General features: G+C 58.6%; 4 protein-coding genes across 28 annotated transcripts in view; 1 reads left to right on the forward strand and 3 right to left on the reverse strand.

Moving 5' to 3' along the window:
• The first annotated feature begins 937 nt into the window (after positions 1–937).
• Positions 938–24,962, forward strand: LOC136794836 (collagen alpha-2(I) chain-like). Of its 22 annotated transcripts, none has more exons than XR_010842114.1 (11): positions 938–1,060; positions 1,793–5,077; positions 5,149–5,238; positions 5,453–5,544; positions 5,629–6,149; positions 6,528–6,813; positions 7,987–9,309; positions 10,518–11,375; positions 16,668–17,119; positions 18,545–18,888; positions 19,454–21,435. XR_010842114.1 is itself a non-coding variant. In XM_067042235.1 (5 exons), the coding sequence occupies exons 2-5, from the start codon at positions 4,385–4,387 to the stop codon at positions 5,729–5,731; spliced, it is 978 nt and encodes a 325-aa protein (XP_066898336.1). In that variant the 5' UTR covers positions 938–1,060; positions 1,793–4,384; the 3' UTR covers positions 5,732–6,183. The 22 variants fall into 22 exon arrangements, 1 of the variants encoding a protein (XP_066898336.1); XR_010842116.1 differs by having other exon boundaries at positions 5,629–5,882; positions 6,669–6,813; XR_010842099.1 differs by having other exon boundaries at positions 10,518–11,456; positions 18,545–24,962.
• Positions 5,448–8,495, reverse strand: SPMIP1 (sperm microtubule inner protein 1). The gene is made up of 2 exons (XM_059073753.2): positions 7,623–8,495; positions 5,448–6,040 (listed from the first exon to the last, which is right to left on the reverse strand). The coding sequence occupies exons 1-2, from the start codon at positions 8,041–8,043 to the stop codon at positions 5,931–5,933; spliced, it is 531 nt and encodes a 176-aa protein (XP_058929736.1). The 5' UTR covers positions 8,044–8,495; the 3' UTR covers positions 5,448–5,930.
• Positions 8,586–14,014, reverse strand: ATP6V1F (ATPase H+ transporting V1 subunit F). Its single transcript, XM_059073754.2, has 2 exons — positions 10,954–14,014; positions 8,586–9,054 (listed from the first exon to the last, which is right to left on the reverse strand). Exons 1-2 carry the CDS (start codon positions 11,109–11,111, stop codon positions 8,853–8,855), a joined length of 360 nt encoding a protein of 119 aa, XP_058929737.1. The 5' UTR covers positions 11,112–14,014; the 3' UTR covers positions 8,586–8,852.
• The window catches only part of FLNC (filamin C), a 28,365-nt gene continuing 15,549 nt past the window's right edge, over positions 14,246–27,061 (reverse strand). For 2 of the 4 annotated variants that reach the window (XM_059073750.2, XM_067042217.1), the window contains 26 exons: positions 26,243–26,416; positions 25,968–26,130; positions 25,553–25,713; positions 24,593–24,760; positions 24,390–24,513; positions 23,676–23,832; positions 23,410–23,599; positions 23,293–23,316; positions 22,929–23,176; positions 21,966–22,065; positions 21,504–21,644; positions 21,114–21,242; positions 20,862–21,035; positions 20,148–20,309; positions 19,830–20,033; positions 19,230–19,382; positions 19,021–19,143; positions 18,623–18,865; positions 18,175–18,444; positions 17,938–18,075; positions 17,547–17,662; positions 16,703–16,835; positions 16,439–16,615; positions 16,043–16,261; positions 15,227–15,436; positions 14,246–15,119 (listed from right to left, as the gene is read on the reverse strand). In XM_059073750.2, the coding sequence (XP_058929733.1) occupies positions 14,932–15,119; positions 15,227–15,436; positions 16,043–16,261; positions 16,439–16,615; positions 16,703–16,835; positions 17,547–17,662; positions 17,938–18,075; positions 18,175–18,444; positions 18,623–18,865; positions 19,021–19,143; positions 19,230–19,382; positions 19,830–20,033; positions 20,148–20,309; positions 20,862–21,035; positions 21,114–21,242; positions 21,504–21,644; positions 21,966–22,065; positions 22,929–23,176; positions 23,293–23,316; positions 23,410–23,599; positions 23,676–23,832; positions 24,390–24,513; positions 24,593–24,760; positions 25,553–25,713; positions 25,968–26,130; positions 26,243–26,416 (4,289 nt within the window). In that variant the 3' untranslated portion in view covers positions 14,246–14,931. Of the gene's footprint in view, positions 15,120–15,226; positions 15,437–16,042; positions 16,262–16,438; positions 16,616–16,702; positions 16,836–17,546; positions 17,663–17,937; positions 18,076–18,174; positions 18,445–18,622; positions 18,866–19,020; positions 19,144–19,229; positions 19,383–19,829; positions 20,034–20,147; positions 20,310–20,861; positions 21,243–21,503; positions 21,645–21,965; positions 22,066–22,928; positions 23,177–23,292; positions 23,317–23,409; positions 23,600–23,675; positions 23,833–24,389; positions 24,514–24,592; positions 24,761–25,552; positions 25,714–25,967; positions 26,131–26,242; positions 26,417–27,061 lie in introns of all 4 variants that reach the window. The other 2 variants (XM_059073749.2, XM_067042216.1) reach the window with 1 other exon arrangement.

Here is a 27,061-nt window from a genome sequence, read left to right on the forward strand (position 1 = left end):
CGCAGTTGCAAGCTTCATATATACAGTTGACGTTTGAACAACACGGGTTTGAACTGCACGGGCCCACTTATACTCAGATTCTTTTCAATGGTAAATACTACAGCATTACACCGTCCCAAGTAGGTTGAATCCTCGGATATGGAGGGCAGACTATAAGTTATATGTGGATTTTGGACTGCAAGGAGGGTTGGGCCCCTAAGCCCCGTGTTGCTTAAGGGCTAACTGTATGTATAAAATAGATGCTCATTTAGGACTGCAAACACACGCACACACGCCGTTCTCTATCAGGGCCACAGTCCTCACCCCGTACTGCCACCCACGTGGCCTAGGAACCTGCATCAGAGTCAGGTTTCTATGAGACTTGGCTGAGGCCCAGGCCCTGGCTCAGATGTCAGGGCCCTGCGTTACTGAGCTCAGGAGCCTTTGTCTCCTCCTTGCTCCTGTCCCCAGCTCCTGACCCTCCTCCTCTCTCCAGAAGTAGCTGGGGGAGAGGAGGGGGGTGGATGTCCTCCTTGGCCCCCTGCCCCATGGAGCAGGCAGCCACACCTGGGGGCCTAGGGCTCCCTTGTAGCCCCAAGCAGGCCTTGGCCCTGTACCAGCACCTCTTCCGGTGCCCTGCAGGCCTGGGCCAGCTCTGGGCTGCCCTGCAGCAGGTGAGGGTGACAGGGCACTGTCTACGAGGGGGCAGGCTCTCCATGGGGTCTGACTCCACCTTGCCTCCCCAGGTGGGAGACGGCCGGACCTGTCCCTCAGGCCTTGAACTGCCCACCGTGCTGCTGCAGATGGAGCGGAGCCGGCGGGCCCAGGAGCAGGTAGGCGGACATCGGCCAGGGAAGGTGGCAGAGGGCAGGGTGCGTGCCCGCTCACATCCTGGCACCCCACCTTCCTGCAGCTCCTGTGGGATTTGGAGCTGCTGACCGGGGCGGGGCGGGGCTGGGCCTCTCCTGGCCCCCCGGGCCCAGTTCTGCGGTCTGAGGGACCAGGCCCAGTGTGTGTGTGGAGCCAGTGCAGCACGCCCCGTGGTAGGACGGATGGGGGCTCCGAGCGGCTGACGAGTGGGGTGAGCTGGGGTGTGGCTGAGGGCGGGGGGGTCAGTGAAACACTGGGGCACTTGTAGTGGTTGAGAAGTGGAAGGAATGTGGGCTCTGGAGACAGATGGATCTGGGTTCAAATCTCTGCTCTGATGCTCCCTGTGGACCGTAAGCCTGTTTCCTCAGCTACAAAATGGGGAAGATAATAGCTCTTTTTCAAAGCGCTGCTGGGAGGCTTGTGAACTCATCTGTGTAAAGGGTTTAGCACCATTCCTGGCATGCAGGACCATTCTGGCTTGCTACCGTTCCACAGTGAACTATCTTGGTCAAATCAACAGCATGGTGACACCTAGAAGCTTTTAGACATGGCTGCAGCAAGGGAGGAAAGCAGGCCTGGCGGGGCCCACAGGGCAGAGGCACTGATGCCCAGGGTGCCCCAGAGATGAGACCCTGAGCAGCCCCAGCCCCAGGCCCCTCCCTCCGGGGCTGGTGGCTGGTCCCACCCTTCTAGGAAGGAGGGTGCTGTGGTGACTGGGAACTAGGATGTGCGTCGAGTCCCAGCTCAGCCACCAACTGCCTGAGGCCCTTTGGGCAGGTTAGTAGCTTGTAGCAGGAGGGGGTGTTAGTCATGACCACTAAGGAAGTGTCCAGCCAACACTTTTAGCCAAGACTGCAGTCTCATCTGAAGGCTTCAGTGGGCAGGAGGGATCCATTTCCAAGCTCCTTCACTTGCACCTGAGGCAGCCTTTGCATTCCTGCAGGGGGCTGGCAAAGGACCCATCGTCAGCCCTGGACCTGAGTGAAGCCAGGTTTGATGCAGACCCAAGGTGGGAGAGCACTGGCATGCCCGCAAAAGGGCCCACATCTGGTATGTTGACAGCAGGGGTTTGCAGCCAGGAGAACAGGAGCCCCTGGGCTGGAGTGGCCAGCCTAGGTTGGGAGGAGCAGGGAAGCCCTCACCACAAGTCCCAGGATTCCAGTCCATCTCGCCTATTCTTTGCCTCATACCTTTTGGGGGGCTGCCAGGGGCACCCAGGGACGGCAAGTAGGTTTTCTTTTATATGCCAATTCCACCTGATTGGTGCCAGCTGTCTCAGGCACTGTGTCCAGGAGGATTCTGAAGCTAAGCTGGGGCTCAGAGGAGAAAGTGCTGGGAATGACTGTCTGTCCTCCCTGTCCTCCAGCGAGGAGGGAATAGAATGGCAGCTCCAAGCTGCCTGGCTGCCACCCTCATGCCAGGCACTGGAGAGATACAGGGTACAAAAGAGACTTGGCCAGTCCGTTGTCCTCATCTCTGAGGAGATCACAGCCTAGTGAGAGGGTGTGACAATAAACAGGCAATTAGAATTCCGTGGGATGGATGCTGTGAGCCCTGGGCGTGTTAATTTAATTTAAATGAAACAGGCTGTCAAATGATTTGTTAAATAATAAGCCTAGCCAAGTCATAAGCTTTTAATTGTGACATCATGCACGGGAGAGAGGAGGAAAGTGCCGAAGATTATTTTCTGATTGACAGAAAAATTTTTACGAGTATAGTATCTCTTGGGAATACATTGATGGGAGACATCTATTACAACATTATAACCAGTGAAATAAATGATCTAGTAAGACAACAGATCAGAATTACAGAGGGACAGGGTTGGAGGTTATTTTCACAGTTCATGGCAACAATTTCTGAGGGCTTGGGAGTCTTATCAGACCTCTTTGTTCAGAACTCTTCAAAAGACAGATTTGTTTTCACAGAGAACATTCCCATTTGGTTACTGTTATGAATATTCACACGTCCATATTGCATAAAGATGGCATTTCTCGGGAGAGTTCTCAATTTAAGATCTTACGAGATCAGGTTCTTCTAAGTAGTTTTATGGATGCAAAACGATGCTCCTTCCTCCACAGCTGCAAAGGAGCAGCGACATTTCATCTCTTTTTTTAGATTCCATTCGTTAATTATGAAGACTTGCAGTTTTTAGGCTAGCCTCTGGCCTAAAATTCCACTTCTTGAATTTCATTTGGTTTTGCTGTCGGAAAGCAAGAAAGAGCTAAAGAGGATTATCCTCAATAATAGGAAAGTCAGGTGCATATCGTGGGGCTGGACAGGCACACAAGGACAAAGTGCGGGTGTCCTTATGAGGGACTGAGGAGCCTGGAGACCAGTCCCTTCCTGCTCCCGGGCCTCCCCTGGCGGTTTTGAGGAAGAGGATGTGCAGGTTCCTTGGAGGTGGTCCTTGGCTGGGAGGATGAGGAAGATGGGGTCGGCTGCTGGCAGGCAAGCCTGAGAAGCAGGCACACAGCAGGCTGTGTAAGTAAAGGTGGAATGAATGAACTGCGACGGCCTTCAAGTTCCAACACCAGCCCTCAGGATACCCCACCACCGCATCCCCTCACGTGCTGGGGACTCCCTAGGCTTCTTGGTTCCAGTTCTGTGGGATGTGTGTGAGGGCCTGGGACATGAGCAGAGGGCTCTCAACACCTGTCTCTCTCCCTCAGGCCGCTCACAAGAGCTGGACCTCACCACCAGCAGTAGCTTTGGAGAACCAGGAAGCTCAGAGTTCGAGGTGAAAGGGTCGAAGCGTCCTGGGCAAGACGCCTCTCAGATTGGAGACAGCAGAGGTGGGGTCTGCCTGGGAGGAGACTGCAGGGGTGAGAAGCCCACAGCCAGGTGGAAGAAGGGGCCATCACTGAAGCACCTTTTACACTACATAACATGGGTTTTACGAATTTAGGAATCGGGCAAGGGCCCTAAAGGAAGTGAGGCCCACTGGGGTCTCCAGGCTCCCCTGGGGGAAGTGGCCCTGGCACGAGGCTTCCCTCACAAACCTGGGAAGGGTGCTCTTCCTTCCTAGGAGCTGGCCCAGAGGGAAGACGGGGAGCTAGCAGGGCTCGTGCCCCAGAGGCCCCATCAGCCACCATCCAGAAGCCTACAGGAGAAGAAGCTGGCTCAGGGAGCCCCAGGGCCCTCAGGCCTCCCCTCGCAGGGCCTGCCAGAACCCCAGGATCCCCTGAAGGGGCTGGGCTGGAGCCTGGGCCAGGAGAGAGCAGAACTAAAGAAACTGCTAAGAATTGAGATTCCTCAGAGTCAGAGAGAGGGGGCCCCTCAGGATCAGAGAGGGACGGCCCTCCAGGGGGAGGACAAAGAAGCTCCTCAAAGTAAGAGAGAGAAGACAAACGAGGGTCAGAGTGCCGAGGCCCTTCAGGCTCCGAGGGAAGAGGTCTCGGAGGGTCAAAGGTGGGAGGCCTCCCAGGGTGAGAACAAAGAGGCTCCTGGAAGTCAAAGCGGAAGTCGCCTTAAGTGCCAAAGAAAGGAGGCCCTCCCGGAGCAGAGTGAGGATTCTCCTCAGGGCCCGGAAGTGAAGATGCTTCAGTCTTCCGAGGGCAGAGGCCGTATCTCACAAGCCTGGGAGGTGGCTCGGGGAGAGGCACCTACACCGCCCCGGGAGGAAGGCGGCTCCCTGGGAATTCCGGGGGGCTTCTGCAGGCCGCTGGGAGAACAGATGCCAAAGCCTGGGGGAAGGGAGGGCCCGGACCCGCGGGGAAGGACCACGCAGCTGAGGCAGGTTAAGACCGGTGGCCCGAGAGGAGAGAGCGCAGCGGCCGTGAGAGAGCAGGGACGCGCCCGGGAAGGGGCGCCGGCTCCCCTTACGCCCCCGGGGCCTCCGGCCCGGCCGCCGCTGCCACGCCCAGGAGCGGCGTTGCTAGCGGCCCTACGCACTGGTGGTTCCGAGCAGCGGGAGCGCCCCGCAGCTCTCCCAGGGCACCCGGGCCTGCTGAGCGATCCGCACTCGCTTCGGGGCCCGGGAGGAAGCCCGGGCCCCGCGGAGCAGGAGCTGGGCGGCTCCATGGGGCTCCCGGGCGCCCTCGGGGGGCGGAGGGGAGGTGCCGAGACCCCCAGAGCCTCGAAGACGGCGTGGCCCGAGTCCCCGAGCGGGGACAGGCGGTCGGCGGGCGTGACCGAGGCGCAGCAAGAGACGGCTCTGCAGCGGCTGCTGGAGCTGCACAGTGAGGCCTGGCGTCGGCGGCAACAGGACCGCAAGCAGCAGCGGCTCCGGGTGCGCGGCCGGGCCGGGAGGGCGGGGCACCGGGGGGCGGCCGATCGGCTGCTGACGGAAGCCTCCTCCAGGTCTTGGAATGCCTCCGCATCGCCAGGAACCGCCACTGCCGCGTGCACCCCTTGGGACCCCCACCGAGCCCGGCTCAGCTCCCACCACAGGCAAGACCCCTAGGAGAAGGCGGTGGGGCTGCCAAAACCCTGCCTGGGCGGGGGGCGGGGCACGACCTGGGTCCCTTCGGCTTGCGCGCAGCGCGCACTTGCGATGACACCTGCGGAGCGGGAGGGGCCGGCCTGCCCGGGTGCTGCCCTCTGCTGGCCGCATCGAGCCCCGGGGCTGGGAGGCGCGGGCGCTCAGCGCTCGGCCCCGCCCCAGGAGGACGCGGCCGGGCAGCGGCGCGCCCTGCGGGAGCAGCTGAAACAGATGCAACGGGAGAGGACCGGGCGGCTGCGAGCCCTCGGGGCCAGGTGAGGGAGCGGGCGGGGAGGCTTGTGGGGTGGTGGAGGTCCCTTTTCCCTGGCATCTGGGATGAAAGGCCACTCTTTCCACAGGAACACCCAGAGCTTCCAGCAGCTACTGTGGCCCCCTGGCTCTGAGGAGCCTGTGCCTGGAGAGCACCGCTCACTCTTCCCAGCCCCCTCTGGTCACTGCTGAATCCTCAAAGGGACGATTAAAGAGACGGGGATTTAAGGAAAAAGCAAGAGGGCAACCTGTAGGTCAGAGGTAGTCTCAGAAAGGCCCAGAACGCAGCCTCAGGGCCTGGGAGAGCCAGACACAGACACGCATGGCACTTTCGGCCCACCAGGTGTGTTATTTCTTCTTCCCTCCCCTAAGCCCACTGCCTGGCCCAGGGTCAGAAGGCCAGGTCCTGGGGGTCAAGCAGTGCAAAGGCCCCATTCTTGCGGAAGAAAGATTCAATGTGGCACGTCTTGCAGGAGACCAGTTCTTGCTTCACTGGGGGGCCTGGGAAAAGATGTCAAAGGCCAGGAATGGATTCCTGGGAAAGGAACTCGCAGAGCTCGGGAGCCCTGCCTGCATAACCCTAGCAATCTGCCTGTGTTGTATCCACTTTGTAAGTGTGAAAAAATAAAAAGAAGTGCTTCTGAGGAGTGGGGGCTATGGGGAAACAGGGAGCTGGCTGGCTGCCCGGATCAGCAGTGATGGCCAAATGCCAGTCAGCTGTGTGCCAGCATTTCCCCCAGCCTCAGAATCCTCCATGGAGGCGGGTGGTGGGACTCCGAGCCGTGCTTGTTACAGACAGAGCTAGACTTCTCTGGGGCAGACTGGGCTTCTTTCTACCTCCTGCTCCCCCTTTGGGGTTCACCTCCTGCTTTCATTTGGAAATTGCTCCCTTTTCTCCCCATTTAGGGCCCTGGGGAAAGTAGGGGGATTTTTTTTTAGGCAAAATTTCAACTTTGTTTATCACCATCCATCCACCTTTTCTGTGCAGGAGCTGGAGAAAACATGTGACTGAGTAGTTTCACTTGAAATTCATGACCACAGACAGCAAAGGGACAGGGCTCATCACCCAGCAAACCCACAACGCTCCCTGGCATATTCTTTTTCCCACACCTTGACTCTTCATCTCCAGCTGCACCATTGCCTTCGCTCGTCTCCTGCCCAGCTGAGGACCATGACTCAATCCAGATGGACAGCCTTCTGGCCAATACCATCTCCCTACCCCTCGCTGTGTCCTCTGCCTTCTCCAGTTTGATACAGCCTCTGGAGCTCCCTGGGTAAGCCCACCCAGTCTCGGGGCTTTAAAGAGCACCTATTTTCTGATGACCCCCCAAAACTGCATCTTCAGCTCTGACCTCCCTCCATAGGGCGACTCCCATACACAGCCAACTCGCCGACACCTCCAGCGCAAAACACCCAACACTGACCTGTCTTCACACCCCCCCCCCCCCCCCCCCCCCCCCGTCTCCCCTGCTGTAGCTGCTTCAGCCGAACACCTGGGCATGGCCATTTCATTCTCTTTCCTTGTCTCTTTCAAACATCAGTAAGTTCTCTTGATTCTTCCTCCAAAACATATCCAGAATCTATTTCAGCTCTACCGCTAATCACCCTCGCCCAAGCCATCATCATCTCTTGCCAGGATAGCTCAGCCATCTGCCAGAATCTACTCTTGTCCCTAAAAAGGCCATTACCTACAGAATAGTCAGGGTGATTTTTTTTACGTGTATCAGTATCATTTACCTGCTTAAAACTCTCCATGGCTTCCTCTCGAATTTAGAGTAAAACCCAAATTCCTCCTCCTTGTCATTTAGCTCACTCAGCCTTTAGGTCCCCAGAGAGGCCTTTCCTGACAGTCCAGTCTAAAGCCACACACGCTCCCTGTCCCCCTCCCCCACCATGCCTAGTTTCATCATGGAACCTGGCCCTCTCTTGCTCTTATGTTTATGGACTGGACCCTCCACTAGAATGGACGTCCCCAAAAGGACTGTCCATGCGCCTTGTGTGTCTAGCGCCAGGAGCGCTGCCTGGCTCGTGGCAGGTGCTCTGTGTCTGTGAGGTGAATAATTTCCGGGAGGTTAGGGCTCACCCAGCTGCCAGCCATATGTGAAGTTGGTGGTGACGGGGAAGAGGTAGCGCCTCTCCGGCATATCCAGTTTTCGGGTGTTGAGGTAGCGGTAGCGGCCCTGAAAGTCGTGGGAGATGCCTTCATACAGCAGGGCCCGGGTGGCAGGCAGGACTGGGTACATTTCTGACTGAATAGGAGCCTCCAGGGCAGGGCTGGGAGCCTTGGAAGGAACTGCTTTGGGGGCGGGCGGGGGTGAGAGTGGGGCTTTGGAGGGCAGGGTGGGCAGCTTGAGGGGTACACGGGCTGCAGTCTTGGCCTTCTGCTTGGCCTTCGCCATCGACCCATACTTGCGGTACCATTCACAGCGCAACATCTTCTCCCGCAGATACTCCTCCTTCCAGAAGTTCTGCCGCACCGTGTCCATGTTAAGTTGCCGAGACATGGTGGCAAAGGAAGGAGCGGTACCGAGGTGACTGCAGCTGAGGGGTGAGCACAGCAAACAGAGCCCTTCTGACAGCAGGTGGCTGCCCAGGGACAGTCGCTTGGCAACCGAGCCTCACCTCACACAGGGCCATGCCCTCAGCACGCCTCACATGCCTTGCTTGTTGAGGCAGCCTCAGGCCGGGGCCCACTGGCTAAGAGCCTTGATCCCCAAACCTCTTGCTTGACCCAGGCTAGTATCACAGGCTTCCAGGTTTCCTGTGATTTCTGCTTCCTTTCATTGAGGTCTGGTCCCCTCCCAGCCAATACAGACTCAAGCTGGGGTGCCAGGGGACTGGACGCAAGCCTCCTTCCCTTCCTCCCTGCCAGAGCTGGCTACCTTTAATTCAGAGGACCAATCTGGCACAGTCTTCCTGGTCCGACTCCTCTATGCCTGGATCTTTGGCAAAACCTTTTCCAGCCCTGCCAATGAGATCCACTCCCCCACCGCCTCCCCGCAACAGCCTCATCCCACACGTGTCCTTTCTAGCAGCCAGCCTCAGATCGGAGAGAAGCAAGAACTACTTTAATTTAACATCAACAAGGACACTGTGTAACAGCACAGGGAAGAGGTAATGGAGAGAAGACACTCAGGCTTCCTGTACCCTAACCAGCCTTGATTTGAACGGCAGAGCCCCAGCAAACTGGAAGCACCTCACCTAGCCTCTCAGTGGAGTGGGAAGGGGCAGGGAATTGGAACTCAGAGGCTCGAATCTTAGAGGAGGGCTGATGGCAAGCCTGGGGAGAGGCCACATGGCTGAGGGGAGTCCCCTAGCGCAGGTCTTCGGCCGTGAACATGCCCCTGGCCCTGCGCAGGATGGAGTCCTTGGCAGCATCATAGGGGTGCTCCTTGGATGGGATCTCCAGCACAGCCGGAATGGAGCGATGGTGGGCATCGAGCGCGTGCCTCACCATCTCTGCGATGTACTGGTTGATGAGGATGATGCCGATGTCGTCCCGGTTTAGAAACTGCCTGTAGGGAGAGATGAGAAGGGAGTCCAAGAGAGCCCACTCTGAGTTGGTGGGCTGGGCTGCAGAGGGGAACGAGCTCGATCCAGAGAGTGCAATGGACAAGGATGCTACACTAAACTCTCTTCATTCTATTTAGAATCAATTTCAGTCCAAAGCTCAGGGCCATGGCTTCTACCTCCCCTGCTTGGAAGGCTCCCAACTGAACTGCTAATGAAGATAAGGGTGCATGCTGGTATATTTCTTACACTGCCTTCGGGTAAGAAGGGAGAGGATAAGAATATATACGTCTGTCCCTTTGTATCTGCATAAAGAAAAAGAAAGATAAGGAAAAAACTAAGTGGTTACGGGGTGGAGGAAGGAGGTAATGAAGTAGAAGAGGTCGGGGTTGGGAGTGTGACTTTTTAATGTATATACCTTTTAAATATTAATTTGTAAACCACATGAACACATTAACCTTTCAAAAGAAAACAGATTAAATTTTTTAAGGTTGAGGGGGCGCTGTACAGGCCACTCAAGGTCTATGCTGATGAGGGCAGGGGGTGGGTCAGAGGGGAAGTTTGGCCTGAGCCAAGAACACAACAAAGGAAGAGGAAAATCCGTAACGAAGGAATCACACTCTCCACACAGAGAACCCGACACTGGGCTCTTACTTTCTTGCGATAAACCACCCATTCATTAATTTATCTACTCGTTAAAAACTGTTTACTGAGCAGCTTACTCTGTGCCAGACACTAGGGCAGGTTAGACTTGATGATTTCTGAGATCCCTTTTGGTTGGAAACTTGGAAAATTCTTGAAGTAAAATTTGTCCTTCTCTCATGACAACTTGGGTCACTTTACCAGACTGCTTAGAGGTGGGCAGAGATCAGCCTCCCGGGTCAGGGCCTATCAAACCCCAGGCAGCAGGAACCAGTCTCAGCCGGTAGCTCAGGGCTGGGCTGTTTAGGGGGAAACAAGCGAGAGTGGTTTGTTCCTGGGACTTGGCACAGGGGCCCTAGAGAAGGGGTGTGGGAAAGAAGAGGGGGCTGGCACCCTCAACTCTAGTCACCAGGACACCTCCTGGCTTAAGGGACATGCCTGCACCCACATTTTGAAGCTATTGCTCTTAACCCAGAACAGGAAGTGAGGATTTGAAGTGCATGGTCTCAGCAGAAGGTAGGACAGTCCTGATACTGTCCGCTGTGCTCAGGACAACGGGAAATTCCGAAGCCGACTGAGGAGAGCTACACAGGCAGAGTGTAGCCCTGGCTTAAGGAAGGCGGAAAGGGTGGGACTGGGTTCAAATCCCTGCTCGCTCTCGTCTGAATCACAGAGTGTGCCTTAACCTCTCTGAACTTAATTTTCTCGCCAGTAAGTGGGAATAACTCCTACCTCACAAGCCGATTGTGAGCCTGTGAGGGAGATGAAAATACAGGAAAGCCCGAGCCCTCTGCCCGTGTGTTCACTGAGTGTGTGGTTCCTTTAGGTGTCAACTCGCAAGGGAGTCGAGTGCTTGCAATGCCTGGAGCCTGCTCTACGGGTGAACTGGGGGAGCCCCTGCAGGGGAGCTGAGACTAGTCCCCTCCGGGCCTGGACCCTCCGGACGCTCAGCTCTGGCCAGGTTGGGCCAAGGGCCGGCGCCTGCCCGTCACGAGCTTTGTTCCCCTTCTTTCCTGACACACGGTCATGTGACGGGGGGAGTTTGTGGACCCGACAAAGCCCCGGTCCCACCGAGGCCCAAAAGGGAACTTGGGATGCAGAGGCCCCCTCTCCGGAAGGGGAGGTGGACCGACTTCCCCTACCCTCGAGGACGGGGTCTGACACTTCGGCCAAGGTCTGGAAGCCCAGGGCCGCCCCCGCCTTCTCCCCGCGCTCCCACCAGGCAGCTGAAGGTCCCGTTCAGGCCTCGCGGGCTACCGTACCGGAAAGTGTCTTCGATCTCATTGATGGTAGTATCTTTCTCCACCACCAGGAAATTAGGGTGGCGGTTCTTGTTAAGCTCCCCTATGCCGCCCAGCAGGAAGCCAGTCACCGTGTCCTCGTCTCCGATCACCGCAATTAGCTTCCCCCTCCCGGCCATCCTCACAGTCCGGCAACGATCAGCCGCAACCTCCGGGTGTCACCAAAGCCCCGCCTCCGCGGTGCACCTAGTTTTCGGCCGCACCCCCCTCCCGCTCTTTAGACATGCGCAGTTCCACCACTCCGCCTCCCGGGACATGCGCATTAGGAGCAAAAGCGCCTGAATCCGAATACGGCTGCGCCATAAAGGGAGGTCCGAACCCGGGGAGCTACGGTTCCCAGAAGTCTGCGCGGCACAGTCGTCTCTCGGAGGTGCGTTCGATCGGTAAGTTCGACAAACGTGTTGAGGCTACTGCTGTTAGGCGCCGAGACGCCAAAGAAAAAAAGACGGTTCCTGTTCTCGAGGGTAAGGTCCGAGTCTGTATGGTGTATGTATGTAACTATGACACTAGTGTTATTTATTCAGTTAATAAAAGGGTGGGCAAGTTAATGATGATACTCTAGTGAGGTAGAGCGTCGACAAAGCAGTGTGTCAATTGCTAAAACGTGAGAAGTACGTGGAAGCACACATCAGGTGTAACTAACCCATGGGAGAGGGGGCGCGCAGAGAAGGTCGCCAGCAGGATGAAGGGCTAGAGATGAGGACGAGAGGGTGTTCTTAGGAAGCGGAGCAACACGTGCAAAGACTTAGCGGGGCTAGAGAGAATAAGTGCCTTTAAGAAAAGATAAAGAATCTGGAAGTTATCCTGAGGACAAAGTTGTTGTGAAGCCACTGAAGGATTTTAAGCAAGAGAATGATACAGCCAGGTTTGTGTTTTACCGATAGCATTGAGACCGTGCTGTGTGTGGAGGTAAGACTAAGGTGAAGAAACCATTGTGGTAAGAGATGGTGGTGGCCAGAAAGAAGCCAGGGAGTGGGGATGGGGAATGTGAGAGTCTGGTGGAGTCAAGAGATATTTAGAGACAAAAATGGACAGAACTGGGTTTGGGATTGGTTATGTTTGGGGAGTTAGACCAGGTGACTTCCAAGTTTCTGGCCTGGGCAGCTAGGTGGACAGGAGTAACATTCCTCAGAGAGTGAACTGTATGTATGAGATGAACATGTCGAAGGAGAGAGGTCCGCTCGCTCCTCCACCCTTTCAACAAAAAAGGCATCCTGCATCTGGCATGTGATTTGCAAGTTTAGAGCACTTGAGACGTCCAGCTGGTCTGGTCTAGTGGTTATCTGTGTGATGGGCCTGGGATTTGGACATACCTGGTTTGAATCTCGACCCTGCTACTTAGAGGTATGATTTGGGACTCATCACCAAAGTTTTCAGGACCTTGCTCTCTTCAGATAATACTATGCCCACCTCATAGGCTGTTAGGATTAAGTGAGGTAGAGGCACTAAATGCTCAGCACCTGTGGCCATACTGCAGTTGGGGGAGAGCAGCTGAGCTGGATATCCATAAACACATCCACTCACTGGTGGAGGGCAGCTGAAGCTGAGGAGGCTAGCAAACCTCGCAGGAAAACTCTCCCATTTGGGGGTGAGGTGGGAGGGAAGGCAGAGAGTGAGGAAGGGTGTGTGTAGAAGCACCTGACTCAGTGCCTGGCACAGAGCTGACCCTTAACGGCCACGAATCGTTGGGTACTTGAGAAGGGATCCTGCCTTTAAAGGGTCTGTCAGGTAAAGTAGGGAGGTGAGACAGTGCCGCGTTTATCACACACGCCTTCATTCAACCAGCGTTTATCAAATGTGGTCATGGAGAGGCTGAGGACACAAGATAGATAAAATACAATTTCTGTCCTCAGAGAACTCCCTCGGGACTGAGGGGAGAGTAAAAAATATCACAGGGAGGGGGGTAGACCTACAGAAGAAAATGAGACCCTAGAAGGGTCTTGCAGGGGAAAGGAAAGAAGAAACTTAAAGAGGAGCCAGGAGGCAGACAGCCTATTGAGTGAAGAGGCGGGGAGCAGGGGTGTTTGGAGCCAGGCCACGTGTGTTGGGTTTTCTTTGGCCTACCACCACCATGTGCCGAAATGTCTGGCATGAGTTTAGAGTTGGGGGATCAGTTGAGTGAAATGCTGCTTTGCCCTACTCTGGCTACTCACTTGCTCATTTACTCATTGGTCACACTTGTCTGTATCGGACCTCCCAGGGTCAGGGAGCGCGGTCTGGTGAGGGAGGCCGACCCTCAGATACAAGGTCGCAGAGGAGGGTAGTAAATGCAGCCAAAGATGTGCCCCAGGGCAGTATGAGAGCTGGGGGGCAGGTCTGGGAGGACAGGAAGGGGTTCGGAAAAGCTTCGTGTTGGCCAGGAAGATGAGGAGGGTGGAGAGGCAAGGGTGTTCCTGGGCGGGGTCCCAAACTGCAGCACGGCTGCCTGGGAAACTAGAGGTTGTGGAGAGGGTTAGAGGTTGTGAAGAGGGTTAGAGATGGAGGGTGCAGTGAGGATAGGGCACAGTGCCCAACTGGGGGCTGGGGGGCTTTTTGAATGAATGGGTAGGAAGGCTGGTGTCTGAACATATAGGCCTTGGATGCCTTGTTAGGACACTTAGACTAGCCTGGAGAGAAGGGAGCCACAGAAGGGCCCTGCACCAGAGAGGGCCATAGTCCCTGTGCTGTGACCCCGCCCTCTCACTGCAGTGTGGAGGGCTAGTTGGAGGGAGCTGGCTGGTGGGCCGGGAAGGCTAGTGGAGGGGCCAGTTCAGGAGGAAGGCCCTAAGCCAGGTCAGGGCTGGAGGTGGGGAGGGAGCAGGCCAGCTTTCACCCAGAACCTGGCTGGAGTGAAAGGTTCCTGGGTTTGTGCCTCCCTGCTGGGTGAGGAGCATTCCTGCTTGAGCCGGTGCTGTTTTAAGGTCCTAAAAATTTTGAGAACATCCTTGAGATCAGGCTGAGTGGAAACTGGCCTCCTGGTGGTCCTAGGGCAGTCTTCTAGAACATAGTGTACACCTCCCTCTCCCACCCACCAGCTCTCCAGGAATCTGAGGACCAAGCCCACATCCCTGGCATGCCCCCCCCAGCCCCTTCTTTCAAGCATTCTGTCAACATTCCAGACCTTCCCAAATAGATGGCCCAGAGGGGGTGGCTCTCTGCCCCAGGTCCTCCCCCTTGACCTGACTCAGCCCTCCAGGGGAGAGGCAGCCAGCCTTTGCCTCCCAGGGCCTGGTGGCCAGCCGTGGGGAGCACACACACAAGGAACAGCCAGGCCTCTGCGACAGGCCGCACTTTATTTGTTTTCCACCTAAACGGCTCCCAGCTGAGCCGCATGACATGTGCAAAAGCCCCCCAGAAAGCTGGGCCTCGCAGTGTGTAAAAAAAAAAAGGCCCCCCATGGGGCAGAGCTGTGCAATCTTAAAAAAAAAAAGAGAGAGAAATCAGTCCTTCAGGAAGCCTGGCTGGGATCTAACACGCACCAAGCCTGCTGCTGCTGGGTCCATTTTCTGCGATTGTGCTTTCTCTTCCCAAGTCCTTAACGCTCTGGGGTTGTGGCCACCAGAGGGGCTGGACGCAGTCCTCAGCGGCAAGGAGGCCCAGCTGGCAGTGTGGTTTGAGGGTGACCTCTCTCACACATGCAGACACCCCCAGACACGTGCTCCTCCACTGGCCTCAGCCCCGCCAGAAAACTCAGGGCTTCCCTGGCCCCCCAACCTCCAGTTCACCCTCATGTCACGTCTGAGGCAGGGACACTGCCCTGAGACGGACGAGGCCTTCCATCCCGGGGGCCTGGCAGGGAGGGGGCAGTGCCACTCCTTCCACCCCCAGGGCAGGTGTTCGTGGTGTCTGATTCTGCGTGTGTGCATCTGGGTGTGGCCTATTTGTGTGTGTGTGTGTGTGTCTCTGTGAGTGTGTTTGGCCAGAGGTGGGGGCCGAGGCTGGGGGAGGCACTTCTGGGATTCAGGGCACGTTGACTTTGAAGGGGCTTCCAGGGACACTTTCGTCGCCCCACTTGACGATGAGGATGTAGTCCCCTTTCTCCTTGACGGTGTAGGTGACGTTGTATACCCGGTTCCCCATGTGCTTCACATACACCTCCTCACAGGGGGTCTTGGGCCCGTGCACACCCACCATCATCATGTTGGTGCCTGGAGAGAGAGGGAGTGAGGGACAGGCTCACCCCAGGCCCTTGGCCCACGTTCCCGCGCACCTGCCCACCCTGGGGGTCTGCCCCCTTTCCCCCCCCGCTGCCTGCCTGCTTTGCTGCAGTCCACGGTGAAGGAGTTCTTCTGGCCCACAAAGGCCTGGGACAGCCCAGGGCCCCGTGTCACCACCTTGCTGGCATCTGAGGAGAACTTGGGGATGGAGCTATAGCTGGAACCCCGACTTGAGGACGACTTGGTCACAGTCTCCACCAGGACCGTGGATGTTTCGTGAAGGCTGTGGCCTCCAGACAGCCGGGGACCTAAGAGGCAGAGTGGGGTGGCCACGAGCCTAGTCAGAGGCCTGCTCTTCCCCAGGCGGTAGGCCGTGTGCCAGCACCGACAGCCCCGCGTTCCCTTCCTCAGCTGCAGCGTGCTAGGAGCGGCAGCCCGTTCCAAACAGGGCTTTGGGGCAGGCTTATCTCGAGGTCTGGAGCCTTGATGGCTCCCCCCCGTCCCACTTCTGGGCTTTGCCTGGGACCCCAAGTCACAGGGTGGAGTCCTGCTTTAAAAAGGAACACGTATCCAACTAATCCTTCACGCAGCTTCCAAAAGGAAAGCTGGCTGAATCTTTACTGAGCTGTCTTCTTGAAAGCCAGAAATGTGGGAAGAGGAGGGCAGAAAGTTAAGTGAAACCTTGGGGAGCCACCGCAGGGAAAAGATTAGTCAAGTGATGGACAATAAAAAGGATTTGATTTTTTAAAATTATGTACACGAGTCCACGTGGAGAATGGGGTGATGTGTAAAGCCAGGCCCACTTTATTCCTGGTAACCTGATGTTTGGGGCATATGACCCGGATGTGAATGGCCACTGGAGCCAGCCAGTATGGAATGGGCTGGAGGGACCTTCCCCCACCCAGGACACTCACCTGTGACTTTGGCCTTGAAGGGGCTGCCCACAATGTGCTGGGGGCCACCATACTTGATGGCAATGAGGTAGTTGCCAGGGGCCATGGGAGTGTAAGTGACCACGTGGCCCTCAGGACATTCCCGACAGTCCAGCTGCACCTTGGAGGGGCCATCGATGGTGACAGACAAGGCCCCCGAGCCCGCATTCAAAGTGTTGACAATGAACTCCGATGACACTCCTGGGGACCAGAGGTAGCAGGGGTGTAGACAGGAAGGGCTTGGGGCCCAGAACTGGGATGGGCCCAGGCTCCCCGGAGCCGGTCTGTGCCGGGACTTGGGGACTTGGGCTCATCGGCGCTGCCCCGCCTCTGGGGCAGACCAATGTCCACCCCTCCTCCCCAGCCCCAGGCACTCACCTGTAGTGCCTCCCTCGAGCCCAGGACCATAGGCTGACACCAAGCCTGGGTCCCCAGCCTGGCTCTGCTCCCCAACTCGGATCTTGAAGGGACTGCCAGGGATGTGGGCACCGTTGAACTTGACGTCAATGGAGTGGACGCCATTCTCATGGGGGATGAAACGGATGGTGTGCTTGTCTGTGGGTCAGAGGTTGGTGGGTGAACCTTTGTCCTTCCCTCCCCTTCCCAGAAGGTCCTGGCCCGGCAGCGACAAGGCCAGCTCACCACTATCCAGCTCAGAGACGTAGCACTCCTCCACCGCACCCGAGGGCGTGTGCACCCTAGCATCAATCACGCCCCGTGCACCGTTCAGCTGCACCGCAAAGGACGCCGGCTGGTTCACCTTGAGCCCCGTCTCCTGCAGAGGCCACAGAGGATGCTCAGACTCCTGGGAGGGTCTGGAGGGCTCGTCTCTGCAGCCCGGCACTGATCTCACTGCACGCCCAGCCCGGACGCTCCCTCCTCCCGCCCCCAGCCTGGACCTGCCGCCTGGCCCGCTCAGGGAGGCTCTGAACAGGGCTGTGATGGGAGGTGGAGGCTGGGTCTGTGGCCTTGGCATCCACCTGCTATGCGGTGGGGCCACTTGGCTGTGGCTGGGCATGGTGGGGACGACACATGATGCGCCCTGTCCTGATTGAGGAGGTAAGACCCAGAAACCATAAAGCAGGCCTGTCGGCAGAGAAGCCAGAGCTAGGACGGTGCTGTGTGTGTGGACTGCAAACACTCAGTAGCTGGGATGAGGAAGGAGGGGTGTGGCCTAGACTGCCCTGGGGGCACTCGATGGGGGAGGTGGGCTGATGGGGAGGCTCCCAGGGGAGGTGAAGATTGGGGCACAGAGCCCAGTTCTAGAGTAGGGGTAGGGGACGGGGAAGGAGAGGCACAAGGGGTCCTGAGGGGCATCTAGAAGGGGGAATGGAGCCCCCTGCTGTACAGACACTGGGAGAGAGAGGACATCTGTCTGTCTGGACCTCCCAAGGTCACCGCTAAGTCCCTGGCCACATGGGCCTGCCATCCTCTACTTCTGCCAATCTCTCAGGGCGGCAGAGGGGCCGCACCACCAGGCACACACCTGGAGGCTAGTGACAGTGAGACGGCGAGCGTCGTCTGAGAGGGAGGCCACGGGTACCACAAAAGGGCTGTCTGGGATGTGCTCATCGTTGAACTTGATGGAGACCTCATAGTCACCTGGGGAGGGAAGGCCAGTCAGCACAGGCCCCAGGACTGGGGACAGTAGGGTGGAACCCCTTCCACCCTGGCCTCATCCCAGAACAAGCTCCTGGGTCCGAGCTCAGCTCTGGAGACAGACGTGCATTCCCAGGAGTGTGGGGTGGAGGGAGACAGGGCAGAGAAAGAGCGGCAGCCCAGGTGAAGAGTTGGTTCAGTAGCCCCATCTCCTGCCTGGGCGAGCAGAAACCCAGTCTGGAAGGTCAGGCAGGCCCAGCCCTGTGGTGGACACCCACCTGGTTCCTGGACGACGTAGGAGACCCCACAGGAGCCATCTTTGCGGTCCTCAAATGCAATCTCCGCCTTGCTGGGACCCTCCACAGCAATAGACAGGCCCCCAGCACCCGCTTCTCGGGTCCAGATGCTGAACTCGGCTGGAGATGGAAACGGAACAGGGGGGTCTCCTCAGCACCATCGTCCACCCTGGTGGCTGCCCTGCCTCCACCCCCCCGTCCTGGCCCCCTGCCCCTTACCTGGCACACCGGCCACCCCTCGCTCCAGCCCTGTGCCTCCAGCTCGCACCTTGTGGGCACCGCCTTCACCCAGTGGCCCCACGGTGAACTGAAAGGGGCTGCCTGGTACATGCTGGCCACGGTACTTGACGGTGACCGTGTGGGGCCCCATCTCCTGGGGCACAAAGCGCACACTGTACGCGCTGTCCTCCCCCTCCACGATCTCTGCGGCTTCCGTCTTGCCTGACGGGCTGGTCACCTGTGCGGTCATGTCCTGGGAGCTGGCCTCACCTGCAGCGGGTGGGGAGTGTCAGGATGACACAGGGGCTGCTCCTGGCCCTGGCCCTGGCCCTTCCCTCTCTCCCTCAGTAAAACCCCCTCCTCCACTCAGACCAACAGCCTCCCGCTCCTATCCCGAGGGACGGAGAGCCCAGCCTCCCTGTGAAGACCCCAGCCGTGCTCCGCTCACCCTCCTGCTGCCGAGTGATGCTGCCAAAAGAGCCCAGGCGTTCCCGGCCCAGGAAGTCCCCGAAGACGGCAGGGAAGGGGTCTCCGCCAACCTGGGTGGACTCCTCCACCCGCACCTCACGCTTGGTCTCCCCTCCCCGAGTCTTGCTGATCTCCGTGCGCTCTGTGCGGGTGTACGTGTGGCTGCTGCGCGTGAAGGTGCGCGTCAGGCGCTCCTGGGCCGACACCATCTGGAACCAGTTCCCTGTGCAACGCGTGGAGCCCAAGGTGAGGAGGGAGGTGAGAAACGAGCCAGCAGGACAGAGACCGTGGGGGCAGGCCCTGGGCCTTCCCCATCGCCCTGCCCACCCATCGCCCTGCCCCCGCCCCCACCCCGCCCCCGCTCCTTCTGTCTCCCACCTGGGATCTTGAGGTTGAGGTCACAGGTACTGCCGATGGTGGCAATGGATGGCGCCTGCCTGCGCCGGGTGATGCTTTCCTTCATGCGGCCCTCGCCGGTAACCTTCACCGTGAAGGGGCTTCCTGTAGGGGAGAAAGGGAGGGTCGGGCGTCTCAGATCACTCGTCACCGGCCTCCTGGCCTGTCCCAGCGGCAGCCCAGTGCCTTACCAGGCACGTGCTTGTCGGCAAACTTGATGTTGATGATGTAGGTGCCAGGTTCCGTGGGGCAGTAGGTAACTTTGCATGTGCCGTCCTCCATATCCTCACAGTTGATGTCCACCTTGCTAGGGCCTTCAATACTCAGCCCCAGGCCCCCATAACCTAGCGGGGAACAAGGGACACGTCTCCCTCAGTCCCCACTGCGTTTCTGCTCTCCCCTCCCCAAACTACAGGCTCCGTCCAGAACAGGCACCCGAGGTGTATCATAACCACTGACAAAAGATGCCTCAGCAGGAGGAGAAGGGGTGAGCCAGGCACTGACCCAGAGGGTCAGGGACGGGTAGTCTGGAAAATTCCTTAAGGCAGGCCTCTTGGGTTCTAGTGAGCAAGGGAGAGACAAACTCAGTAAAGCTGAGCTTTCTCTGAAACATGGGAGAAGTGACGTGGGGACATTCACTCTCCCCAAAGGGGCCCCAGAAAGTGAATCTCAGCAGAGACTGTGCCAGGAAGTTCAGGGAAGAGTGTATGGCCAAGGGGCACCGGGCAGGGAAGGACCCGTCGTCACTGGCAGCACCAGCTGCAATGAGGGGTCTCTGGGGCAAGAAGCACCTGCATTGCGAGTGTCCACGATGAACTCCGCCACCTGGAACGTGTGTCCCTCGGACAGGCCCTTGCCCCAGACCCGCACCTTGCTGGCGTCCCCGATCTCAGACGGGCCCACCAGGATCTTGAAGGGGCTGTTGGTGACGTGCTTGCCGCTCTTGCGCACGCTCACCACGTGCTCCCCAACCTCCTTGGGGGTGAAGGAGATGCCTGTTGGGAGGGAGGTCAGGCATGAATGGAGCCCTGGGCCTGGCAGTGTTCCTTCGTGGCTGCCCCCGCCTTCCTCCCCCCGCCGCCGGGCCCCTCCCGTGGTCCCGTGCTCACCAATGTGCCGGTTGGGCAGGCGCTTCAGCAGGCAGGGCTCCTCGTTGCCCGAGGGGGCGCGGATGCTGGCGGTCAGCAGGCTCAGGTCACTCTCGGTGATCTTCAGTGACACATCCGTGGAGGTGCCCACGTTCAGCTGTGACGTCCTCATCGAGTCATCGCCTGGGGGAGCGTTGGCATGTCAGGCAGTGTGACTCCTGGCAGCCCCTGCTGGACTCACCAGAGACTGGGGACCACCCAGAGGCACAGAGAGACCAGGGAGAGCGCAGTCTACATTCACACCCAGCTCCCCTGGGGATGCCCCAGTCCTGAATGGGTTAAATCCCTAATTTACATGAATGTAAATCCTGAGTCACGTGATTGTGTGGAACCAAAAAAATAAACTGGGCCAGACAGCCCAGACCCCTTGGCCACTGTGTGGCTCTGATCGAGTTGCTTAGCCCCTCTGGGCCTGCTGGCTTCCTCATCTATCAAAAGGGATTATCAGTACCCTGACTTAAAAGACTCAACAAGATATGTTTTCAAAGGGTGGCTGGATGTTTCTCACCTGCTCTAGAGGATAGAGTGTTCCTTACATTTATCCAAAAATGACCTCTTCCACATCGAGGGGGCCCTACCCTAATGCCCCGGTGACTGGAACATGCTGGGCTCGCACATCCGTTGTGTCCTGGGGTGTGTGTGGCAGGCCGTGTGCCCACACGTGTGTCCACCCACCTGTGATCTTGGCCGTGAAGGGGCTCCCCGGAATGTGCTTGTCGTCAAAGCGCACGATGATGCTGTAGTCTCCAGGCGCCGTGGGGAGGTAGGACACGGTGCAGGTGCCATCCTTGTTGTCCTTGCAGGTGATCTCTGCCTTGGACGGGCCCTCCACGGCCAGGGACAGACCTCCTGTGGGTGGAGGGAGGGCTGAGGTCAGAGGTCCTGCCCTCAGCCTTGCACTGGCTGCCCCCACCCAGCTCCGCTCACCTTCCCCAGCATCCTTGGTGACAATGGTGAAGGTGGCCGGCTTGTTGACCATGCCATGGCTCAGGCCTGGCCCATAGGCACTGACGTGGCGGCTGTTGATGGCATCCACGTAGAACTGCAGGGGGCTCCCTGGGGGTGGTCAGAGAAAGGGGGCTGGGTCAATAGTGAGGACAGGAGCTGCCTGAGCCCACCTCGGCCCCCGCACCTCCCCGCTGAGCCCTGCATCTCTGCCACAGGGGCCTCCCGTCAGGAGGCCAGACTTCCCAGGCCTCACATGGTGTCTGCACATAGCAGGTGCTCAATAAAGATTTGTTGAAAGAAGGCAGATGAGGATGAAGTCACTATGGGCTCCTCTCAGCCCAGCCAAGCCCAGCCTGGTCCCCGACTCACCAGGGATGTGGTTGCCATCATACTTGATCCCCATCTGGTGCAGGCCTTTCTCGGTGGGTGCGTACCTCACCGTGATGGTGCCATCCTTGTTGTCAGTGATGCTGGGCCGGGCGGTCTTCCCAGAGGGCATCCGTACCTCCCCTGCCAGGCAAAGAGTTAAGTAGGGGACCCCAGTTTCTCCTACCTCAACCCCCTTTGCTGTCCCAGGCTCCCACTCCTCTGTGCTTCTGCTTCTACCCCAGAGGTCAGGCACCAGGAGACAGCCTGGAGCATCAGGATGAACCGTGACCTGGGAGACAGAAAGCTGGAGTCTGAGTTCCAGCTCTGCTCAACTTGCTCTGTGACCCTGGGTAGCTTACTTCCCTGCTCTGGGCCCCAGCTTTCATCTCTAAAGAAGGAGCTGGGCCTGGATGCAGGTGTCCTCCCTTTGAGCCCTCGTGCCTCAGGGCCCCAGGGCGGTACCTGTGAGCTCCCCTTTCTGCACAGTGAAGGGGATGACCAGGTTGAAGGGTCTCAGCATGGACTCCATTGGCTCCACGGGCACCACTGGCTCCTCTGTAGCCTGTGGCAGGTGAGAGGAAACAGTCATTGGCTGGGGAAGGCCTGGGGAGCTTGGCCTGAGCCATGACTGAAGTCAGAGAAAATGAGCAAAGAAAAACATGGTTAACGGTGAAACCAGAGGGCAGGAGAGGCGCGTCAGCTGCAAGAGAAGAGGTGCCGTGCTCAGCTTGGGGATCCGTCTGCCCAGCCGTGACTCCCGCCTGCTCCCCAAGATGACCCCAAAACCATGCCCCAGTCCTGGCCACTGAAGAAGAGAAGGAAGAAATGAAGGAAGAGGAGGAGGGGGGCGAGGTGTGGCCCGGGTGGGAGGTGACAGTACCCAGTGTGCAGGGTAGGTACTGGGCCTGTGCAGCTGCAGCAAGTCAGAGGGCTCCTCCACGCGGGGCATGGAGTCACACGCCTGGGAAGCCAGGCGCGGGAGGGCACAGGACGTAGCAAGCCGGTACACACCAGCTCGAGTGACCACGAGCTGACGCAGAGAATGGCCCAGGGACCTGAAATCCCGGGCTGCCCACAGGGCAGGATGGATATCTTGGGTGCTTTACCCTCTGGAGGGCGTCATCGTCCTGCAGGGCCACCCTGGGGAGATGTACAGGGACAGTGGGCCCGAGGGTCAGAAGGAACACGGCAAGTTCCACCAGAGGGAGCTGACCAACCACCAGAGGGGCCAGAAGCAGGGTTGTGGTCACCTCCTGGGTTGGGAGGCTGCAGGGAAAGCAAAGACCCGACTCTGGGGCACTCTGGGGCACTCTGGGTCCCGGATCCATCAGACGTGGGGACAGGTTCTGGGATCCCCTGCTGCCACTAAGAGGGCCCAGCCCACCTCCCCAGCCGCCCTAGTCCCTCTGTGGCCGCAGAGCTTACCAGCACGTGGAAGGGACTGTTGGGGACGTGCTCGCCTCCAAAGCGGATGGTGATGACGTACTTGCCCGGCTTGGGTGCTGTGTAGTAGATGTCGAAGGTGCCGTCGTGGTTCTCAACCACATCCACGTCGAGCTCCGCCCCATCCGGCGTGGACACTGTGCACGTCACCTTCCCCTTGCCTGCTGCCTTGGCGTCCACCGTGATCACCGTCTCCTCCCCAATCTGGATGCGGGGGCCCAGGCAGGCACCTGCCACACAGCAGTGTCCGGTCAGGGGTCCGTGGGCCTGTGCCCAGCACCCCCGCAGTTCCCAGCTCCCCCACCACCTCAGCCCATGGCAGAAAGAGAGGAGAAGGGGCACTCACCTAGGCCGTGGCCTCCAATGGACACTGGAAATGGAGAAGAGTGTAAGCCACTGGGCAGTGCTCAGGATGGGGGTGGGGAGGAGGGGGAGGGGCAGGGGAGGCGGGGTGAGTGCCCACCTGTGACCAGGCACTTGCTGGCGTCCCCAGTGGGCAGGGCATGGATGCGGAAGGGCGAGTAGGGGATCTCATCGCCGCCATACTTGATGGTGATGGTGTACCGGCCACTCATGTCCGGGAGGTAGGATACGGTGTACGTGCCATCCCCATTGTCTCGGATGTTGGCCTTCTTGGGCTTACCCTCAGGGTCCTGGGGGAGGAGCAGAGGTCAAGGCCTGCCTGTGCCCAGAGCATGACCTGAGAGGGGGGGCGGCACGTGGACTCACCAGGATCTGGACGGTGAGCAAGCCCTCCCCAGCATCCCGGGCATCGATGGTGAACTCCACAGGCAGGCTGGCAGGGATGCCAGAGGCGTTGAGCCCGGGGCCGCTGGCCCGCACCTTGCTGGCATCGTGGGCTGGAAGCACCTTGATCTTGAAGGGGCTTGAGGGGCAGAAGGGATGGACAGTTGGCTCAAGCTCGGGGGGCAAAGGGAATCCCGTCTCGTTTGGGGCCTGGAGTCCTCCCCACATTCATGAGCAGGGGAGGTGACTCCTGGCAGGGAGGAGGGACCCGGTCACAGCCTGAGTCTGGGGGAGGGTCATACAGGTGTGCCCCTGACAAAGCCTGAGCATTTATTTCTTCTCCATTCTCCAGGAAGATGCCGTGAATTGTTTAAAGAGGAGGATGCAGGAAGCTGCCCTCTCCCACCTTTTTGTAGCTACATGGTACCTTTTCCCAAGGCACTAATTTTGTAAATTTTGTATCCAACATGGGAGGACAGCCCAGCCAGAGGAGAGCCCCTGGGGCTGTGCCACCTCCAGGGTGGAGAAGACAGGCAGGGGGGCCTGAGGAAGAGCCGGATGGGGCAGCAGAGACGTGATGAGGCGAAGACAAGTAGGAGGAGTGTTTCCAGGGCCCTGCAGTGGCCCTGCCAGTGTGGGCCTGGTGGGAGCTCCCCAGAGCTCAGCACAGCATAGGAGCCCAAAGCTGGGCCTCACCTGCGTGGCACCTCCTGGTCGGCATACTTGACAGCTACTGTGTAGGGCCCGTCGGTGGCTGGGGTGTAGTGGACGGTATGGGTGCCATCTCCATTGTCACGTACCTCCACAGGCTCAGCCACACCTGGGCAAGGGGAGCAGGGTCAGCAAAGCCTCTTGGCACCCCTTCTGCCTCCCTCCACCCTGTCCCAGACATTCCGTACCTGTGGGGCTCAGCACGGCCACCTGCAGGGTGGCCCGGCCAGCTTGGCTGCAGTCCACCTTGAAGGTCTGGGGTACCCGGGCCCTGACACCAGCTCCCAGCCCTGGGCCTGAGCACTTCACCTTCCCAGGGTCCACCACATCCTTCACTGGCACCCGGAATGGACTCCCTGCAAGGAGAGGGACATCAGCCCCTACCCACCTGCCCAGGAGGGTCTGCCTGACACCGAGGAACGAGGAGGAACGAGGAGGAGGAGGACGCCTTCCCTGCCTTTGAAATGCCCCAGGGAGACCAGACCAAATGTGCAAACACTTAGGGACTTGCTAAGAAAATGTAAACAAGGAAAATAAACTTGGCTACTTGGCTACAGACTGTGGATGGGCAAATCCACTTATTTATTAGACCACAAGCCTGGAAGAAGGCCTTCCTAACTTAACAAAATGTTAAAAGTGGGAGTATTTGTAACAGAAAATGCATTTTTGCCAGTGTGAAATCAGATAAGGAGGAGAAATGTCCAATTTCAGCAGGCCCGAGTTATGTGATAATTGAAGACATAACCCCGCCCTCCCCACCCCTACCCCTGCCCTGAGCAACTCGGCCATGCAGGAGGGCAGGGGGGTTCCTTGCTTTGCAGACAGTGAGAGAGAGAGGGTGTGAGAGGCTGTCCTTGCTGAGTCAGGACAGCGGCTTGGACTGTGTCTGAGTGACCGAGGCCACAAGGTCTGGCACTCCAGACAAAGGGCCAAGACACCAGTGCTGGACCTCTGGGAATGAACTGTGCCCACCGCCCTGCCTCTTGGCCGTGACCCCAGCACCTGCCTGCTCCACGTCCTCCCCGCTGGCTGGGTTCGGGGCTTTCCTGCTCTAGGGATGAGTCCCCACACCCGACTTCCTTCCAGTTTCTCTCTCACTGAGCAGGCCTCCTGCTGCCCTCCCCGAGTCCCACCCATCCCATGCACACCTGGGATGGGCCGGCCCCCGAAGGTGATGTTGACGTCATAGTCTCCAGGGGTGAAAGGGATGTACTCCACGGTGCAGCTACCATCCTTGTTGTCCTTGCAGGACATCTTGGCTTCCGACGGGCCCTCGATGGCTAGGCCTAGGCCCCCAGTGCCAGCTCCCCTACAAGATGACACCCTTATATCAGCTCCGCTAGGACCAATGAGTGGGGATGGAGGAGAAGCTGAATGGGGGCTGGGGGCCCAGCTGAGAAGGGCCCAGCTACAGGGGCTGGGACACTGGGGGAGGTTTGCACCCTTGACGGGGTAGGCTGGGGATGAGGCACACACAGAAGGATGAAGGGGGAGGCCAGGTGGCTGGGATCAGGGTGGCCGCAGCATCAGGGTCAAGGTTAGGAAAGGCGGGGGGAGGAATACCTCGTTTCCACAGTGAAGCGGTTAGCCTTGTTGACCAAGCCACTCTCCAGGCCTGGCCCAAAGGCCCGGACGCGAGTGGGGTCACAGCCCTCAGTCACGCCCACTCGGAAGGGGCTCTTGGGTACGGCTACGTCATCATACAGCACCTCCACCAAATGCACTCCTGGAAGCCAGCCACACGGTGCAAGTCAGGGTGTGCGAGGCCCCTACCTCCCCAACCCCCTGAAAATGCTGGCATCAGATCCCCACCGTTCCCACTCGGCCCAGCCCCTCACCCTCTTCATAGGCCGTGTACTGCACTCGGTAGGTGCCATCCCCGTTGTCTGTCACATAGGTGTCCGTCTTAGCGCCAGAGGGGTTGAGCACGCGAGCCGTCACGTGGTTCCCACCCGTGGCTGTTAGGGATCTTGCGTCCACAGTGAACTCAGTGGTCACCTCACGCAGGACACCTGGCTCCCAGAAGACGAGAGCTCAGCATAGGTTGGGGGCAGCCTTCACACAGCTGCTCACCCCTGCCCGCCCTCCCTCCCCCCCCAACTCCGAGGCCGCTCCTCCTCCCCCCCTGCTGCTCCCCAGCCTGAGCCCTGCCAGCCCTCGGCCCTGCAAGCTCCGGGCCCCGCCTCCCACTGACCCCGCCTTCGCTCCCCCCACCACATGGTGACACTGTTCACCTGAGTCTCCCCACCAGGCTGTGTGCCCCTTAAGGGCGGGTCTGGGTCTTATGTTCCTCTGCACACACCCCCGTGCCTAGCCCAGGGTCTGGCCCCCAGCAGATGGTAACTCACAGTCACCGAACCGAGCTGAACTGTCTCCTGACTCTTGTCACCCTCAACCCCAAAGCTTTCCCTCTGCACAACGGAGAGCAAGGTTCTTAGCTTTCTCAGATCAGCTGATGAAAGTTGCGAATCTCCCCAGCAAAACGCAATTTTGCCCCAAGACCAGAGGTGAAGCTCCGCGTCCTGCCTTTGGCTTAGGCGCCTTCTTCTGGGGTATCTAAGCCCTAAACACTCAGCACTGCTCCAAAGCCCTCCCTTCACCCCCCCAAGCCCTCAGCCCTGCTTCCCTCCCTCCCTGACTGGCGACGTGACCAGCTC

The sequence above is a fragment of the Kogia breviceps genome, chromosome 9 (assembly GCF_026419965.1).
Source record: "Kogia breviceps isolate mKogBre1 chromosome 9, mKogBre1 haplotype 1, whole genome shotgun sequence".
Taxonomy (NCBI): Eukaryota; Metazoa; Chordata; class Mammalia; order Artiodactyla; family Physeteridae; genus Kogia; species Kogia breviceps.

Excerpts from the sequence above, each read along its gene's own strand:
- LOC136794836 (XM_067042235.1), top strand. The coding sequence starts at position 4,385 with ATGCTTCAGTCTTCCGAGGGCAGAGGCCGTATCTCACAAGCCTGGGAG. Across the intron at positions 5,078-5,148 it reads GCAAGCAGCAGCGGCTCCGG|GTCTTGGAATGCCTCCGCAT; the intron begins GTGCGCGGCCGG and ends AGCCTCCTCCAG. Across the intron at positions 5,239-5,452 it reads CGGCTCAGCTCCCACCACAG|GAGGACGCGGCCGGGCAGCG; the intron begins GCAAGACCCCTA and ends GCCCCGCCCCAG.
- ATP6V1F (XM_059073754.2), bottom strand. The coding sequence starts at position 11,111 with ATGGCCGGGAGGGGGAAGCTAATTGCGGTGATCGGAGACGAGGACACG. Across the intron at positions 9,055-10,953 it reads GAGATCGAAGACACTTTCCG|GCAGTTTCTAAACCGGGACG; the intron begins GTACGGTAGCCC and ends CTCTCCCTACAG.
- SPMIP1 (XM_059073753.2), bottom strand. The coding sequence starts at position 8,043 with ATGTCTCGGCAACTTAACATGGACACGGTGCGGCAGAACTTCTGGAAG. Across the intron at positions 6,041-7,622 it reads CACATATGGCTGGCAGCTGG|GCCCCCCAGTGAAGCAAGAA; the intron begins GTGAGCCCTAAC and ends ATCTTTTCCCAG.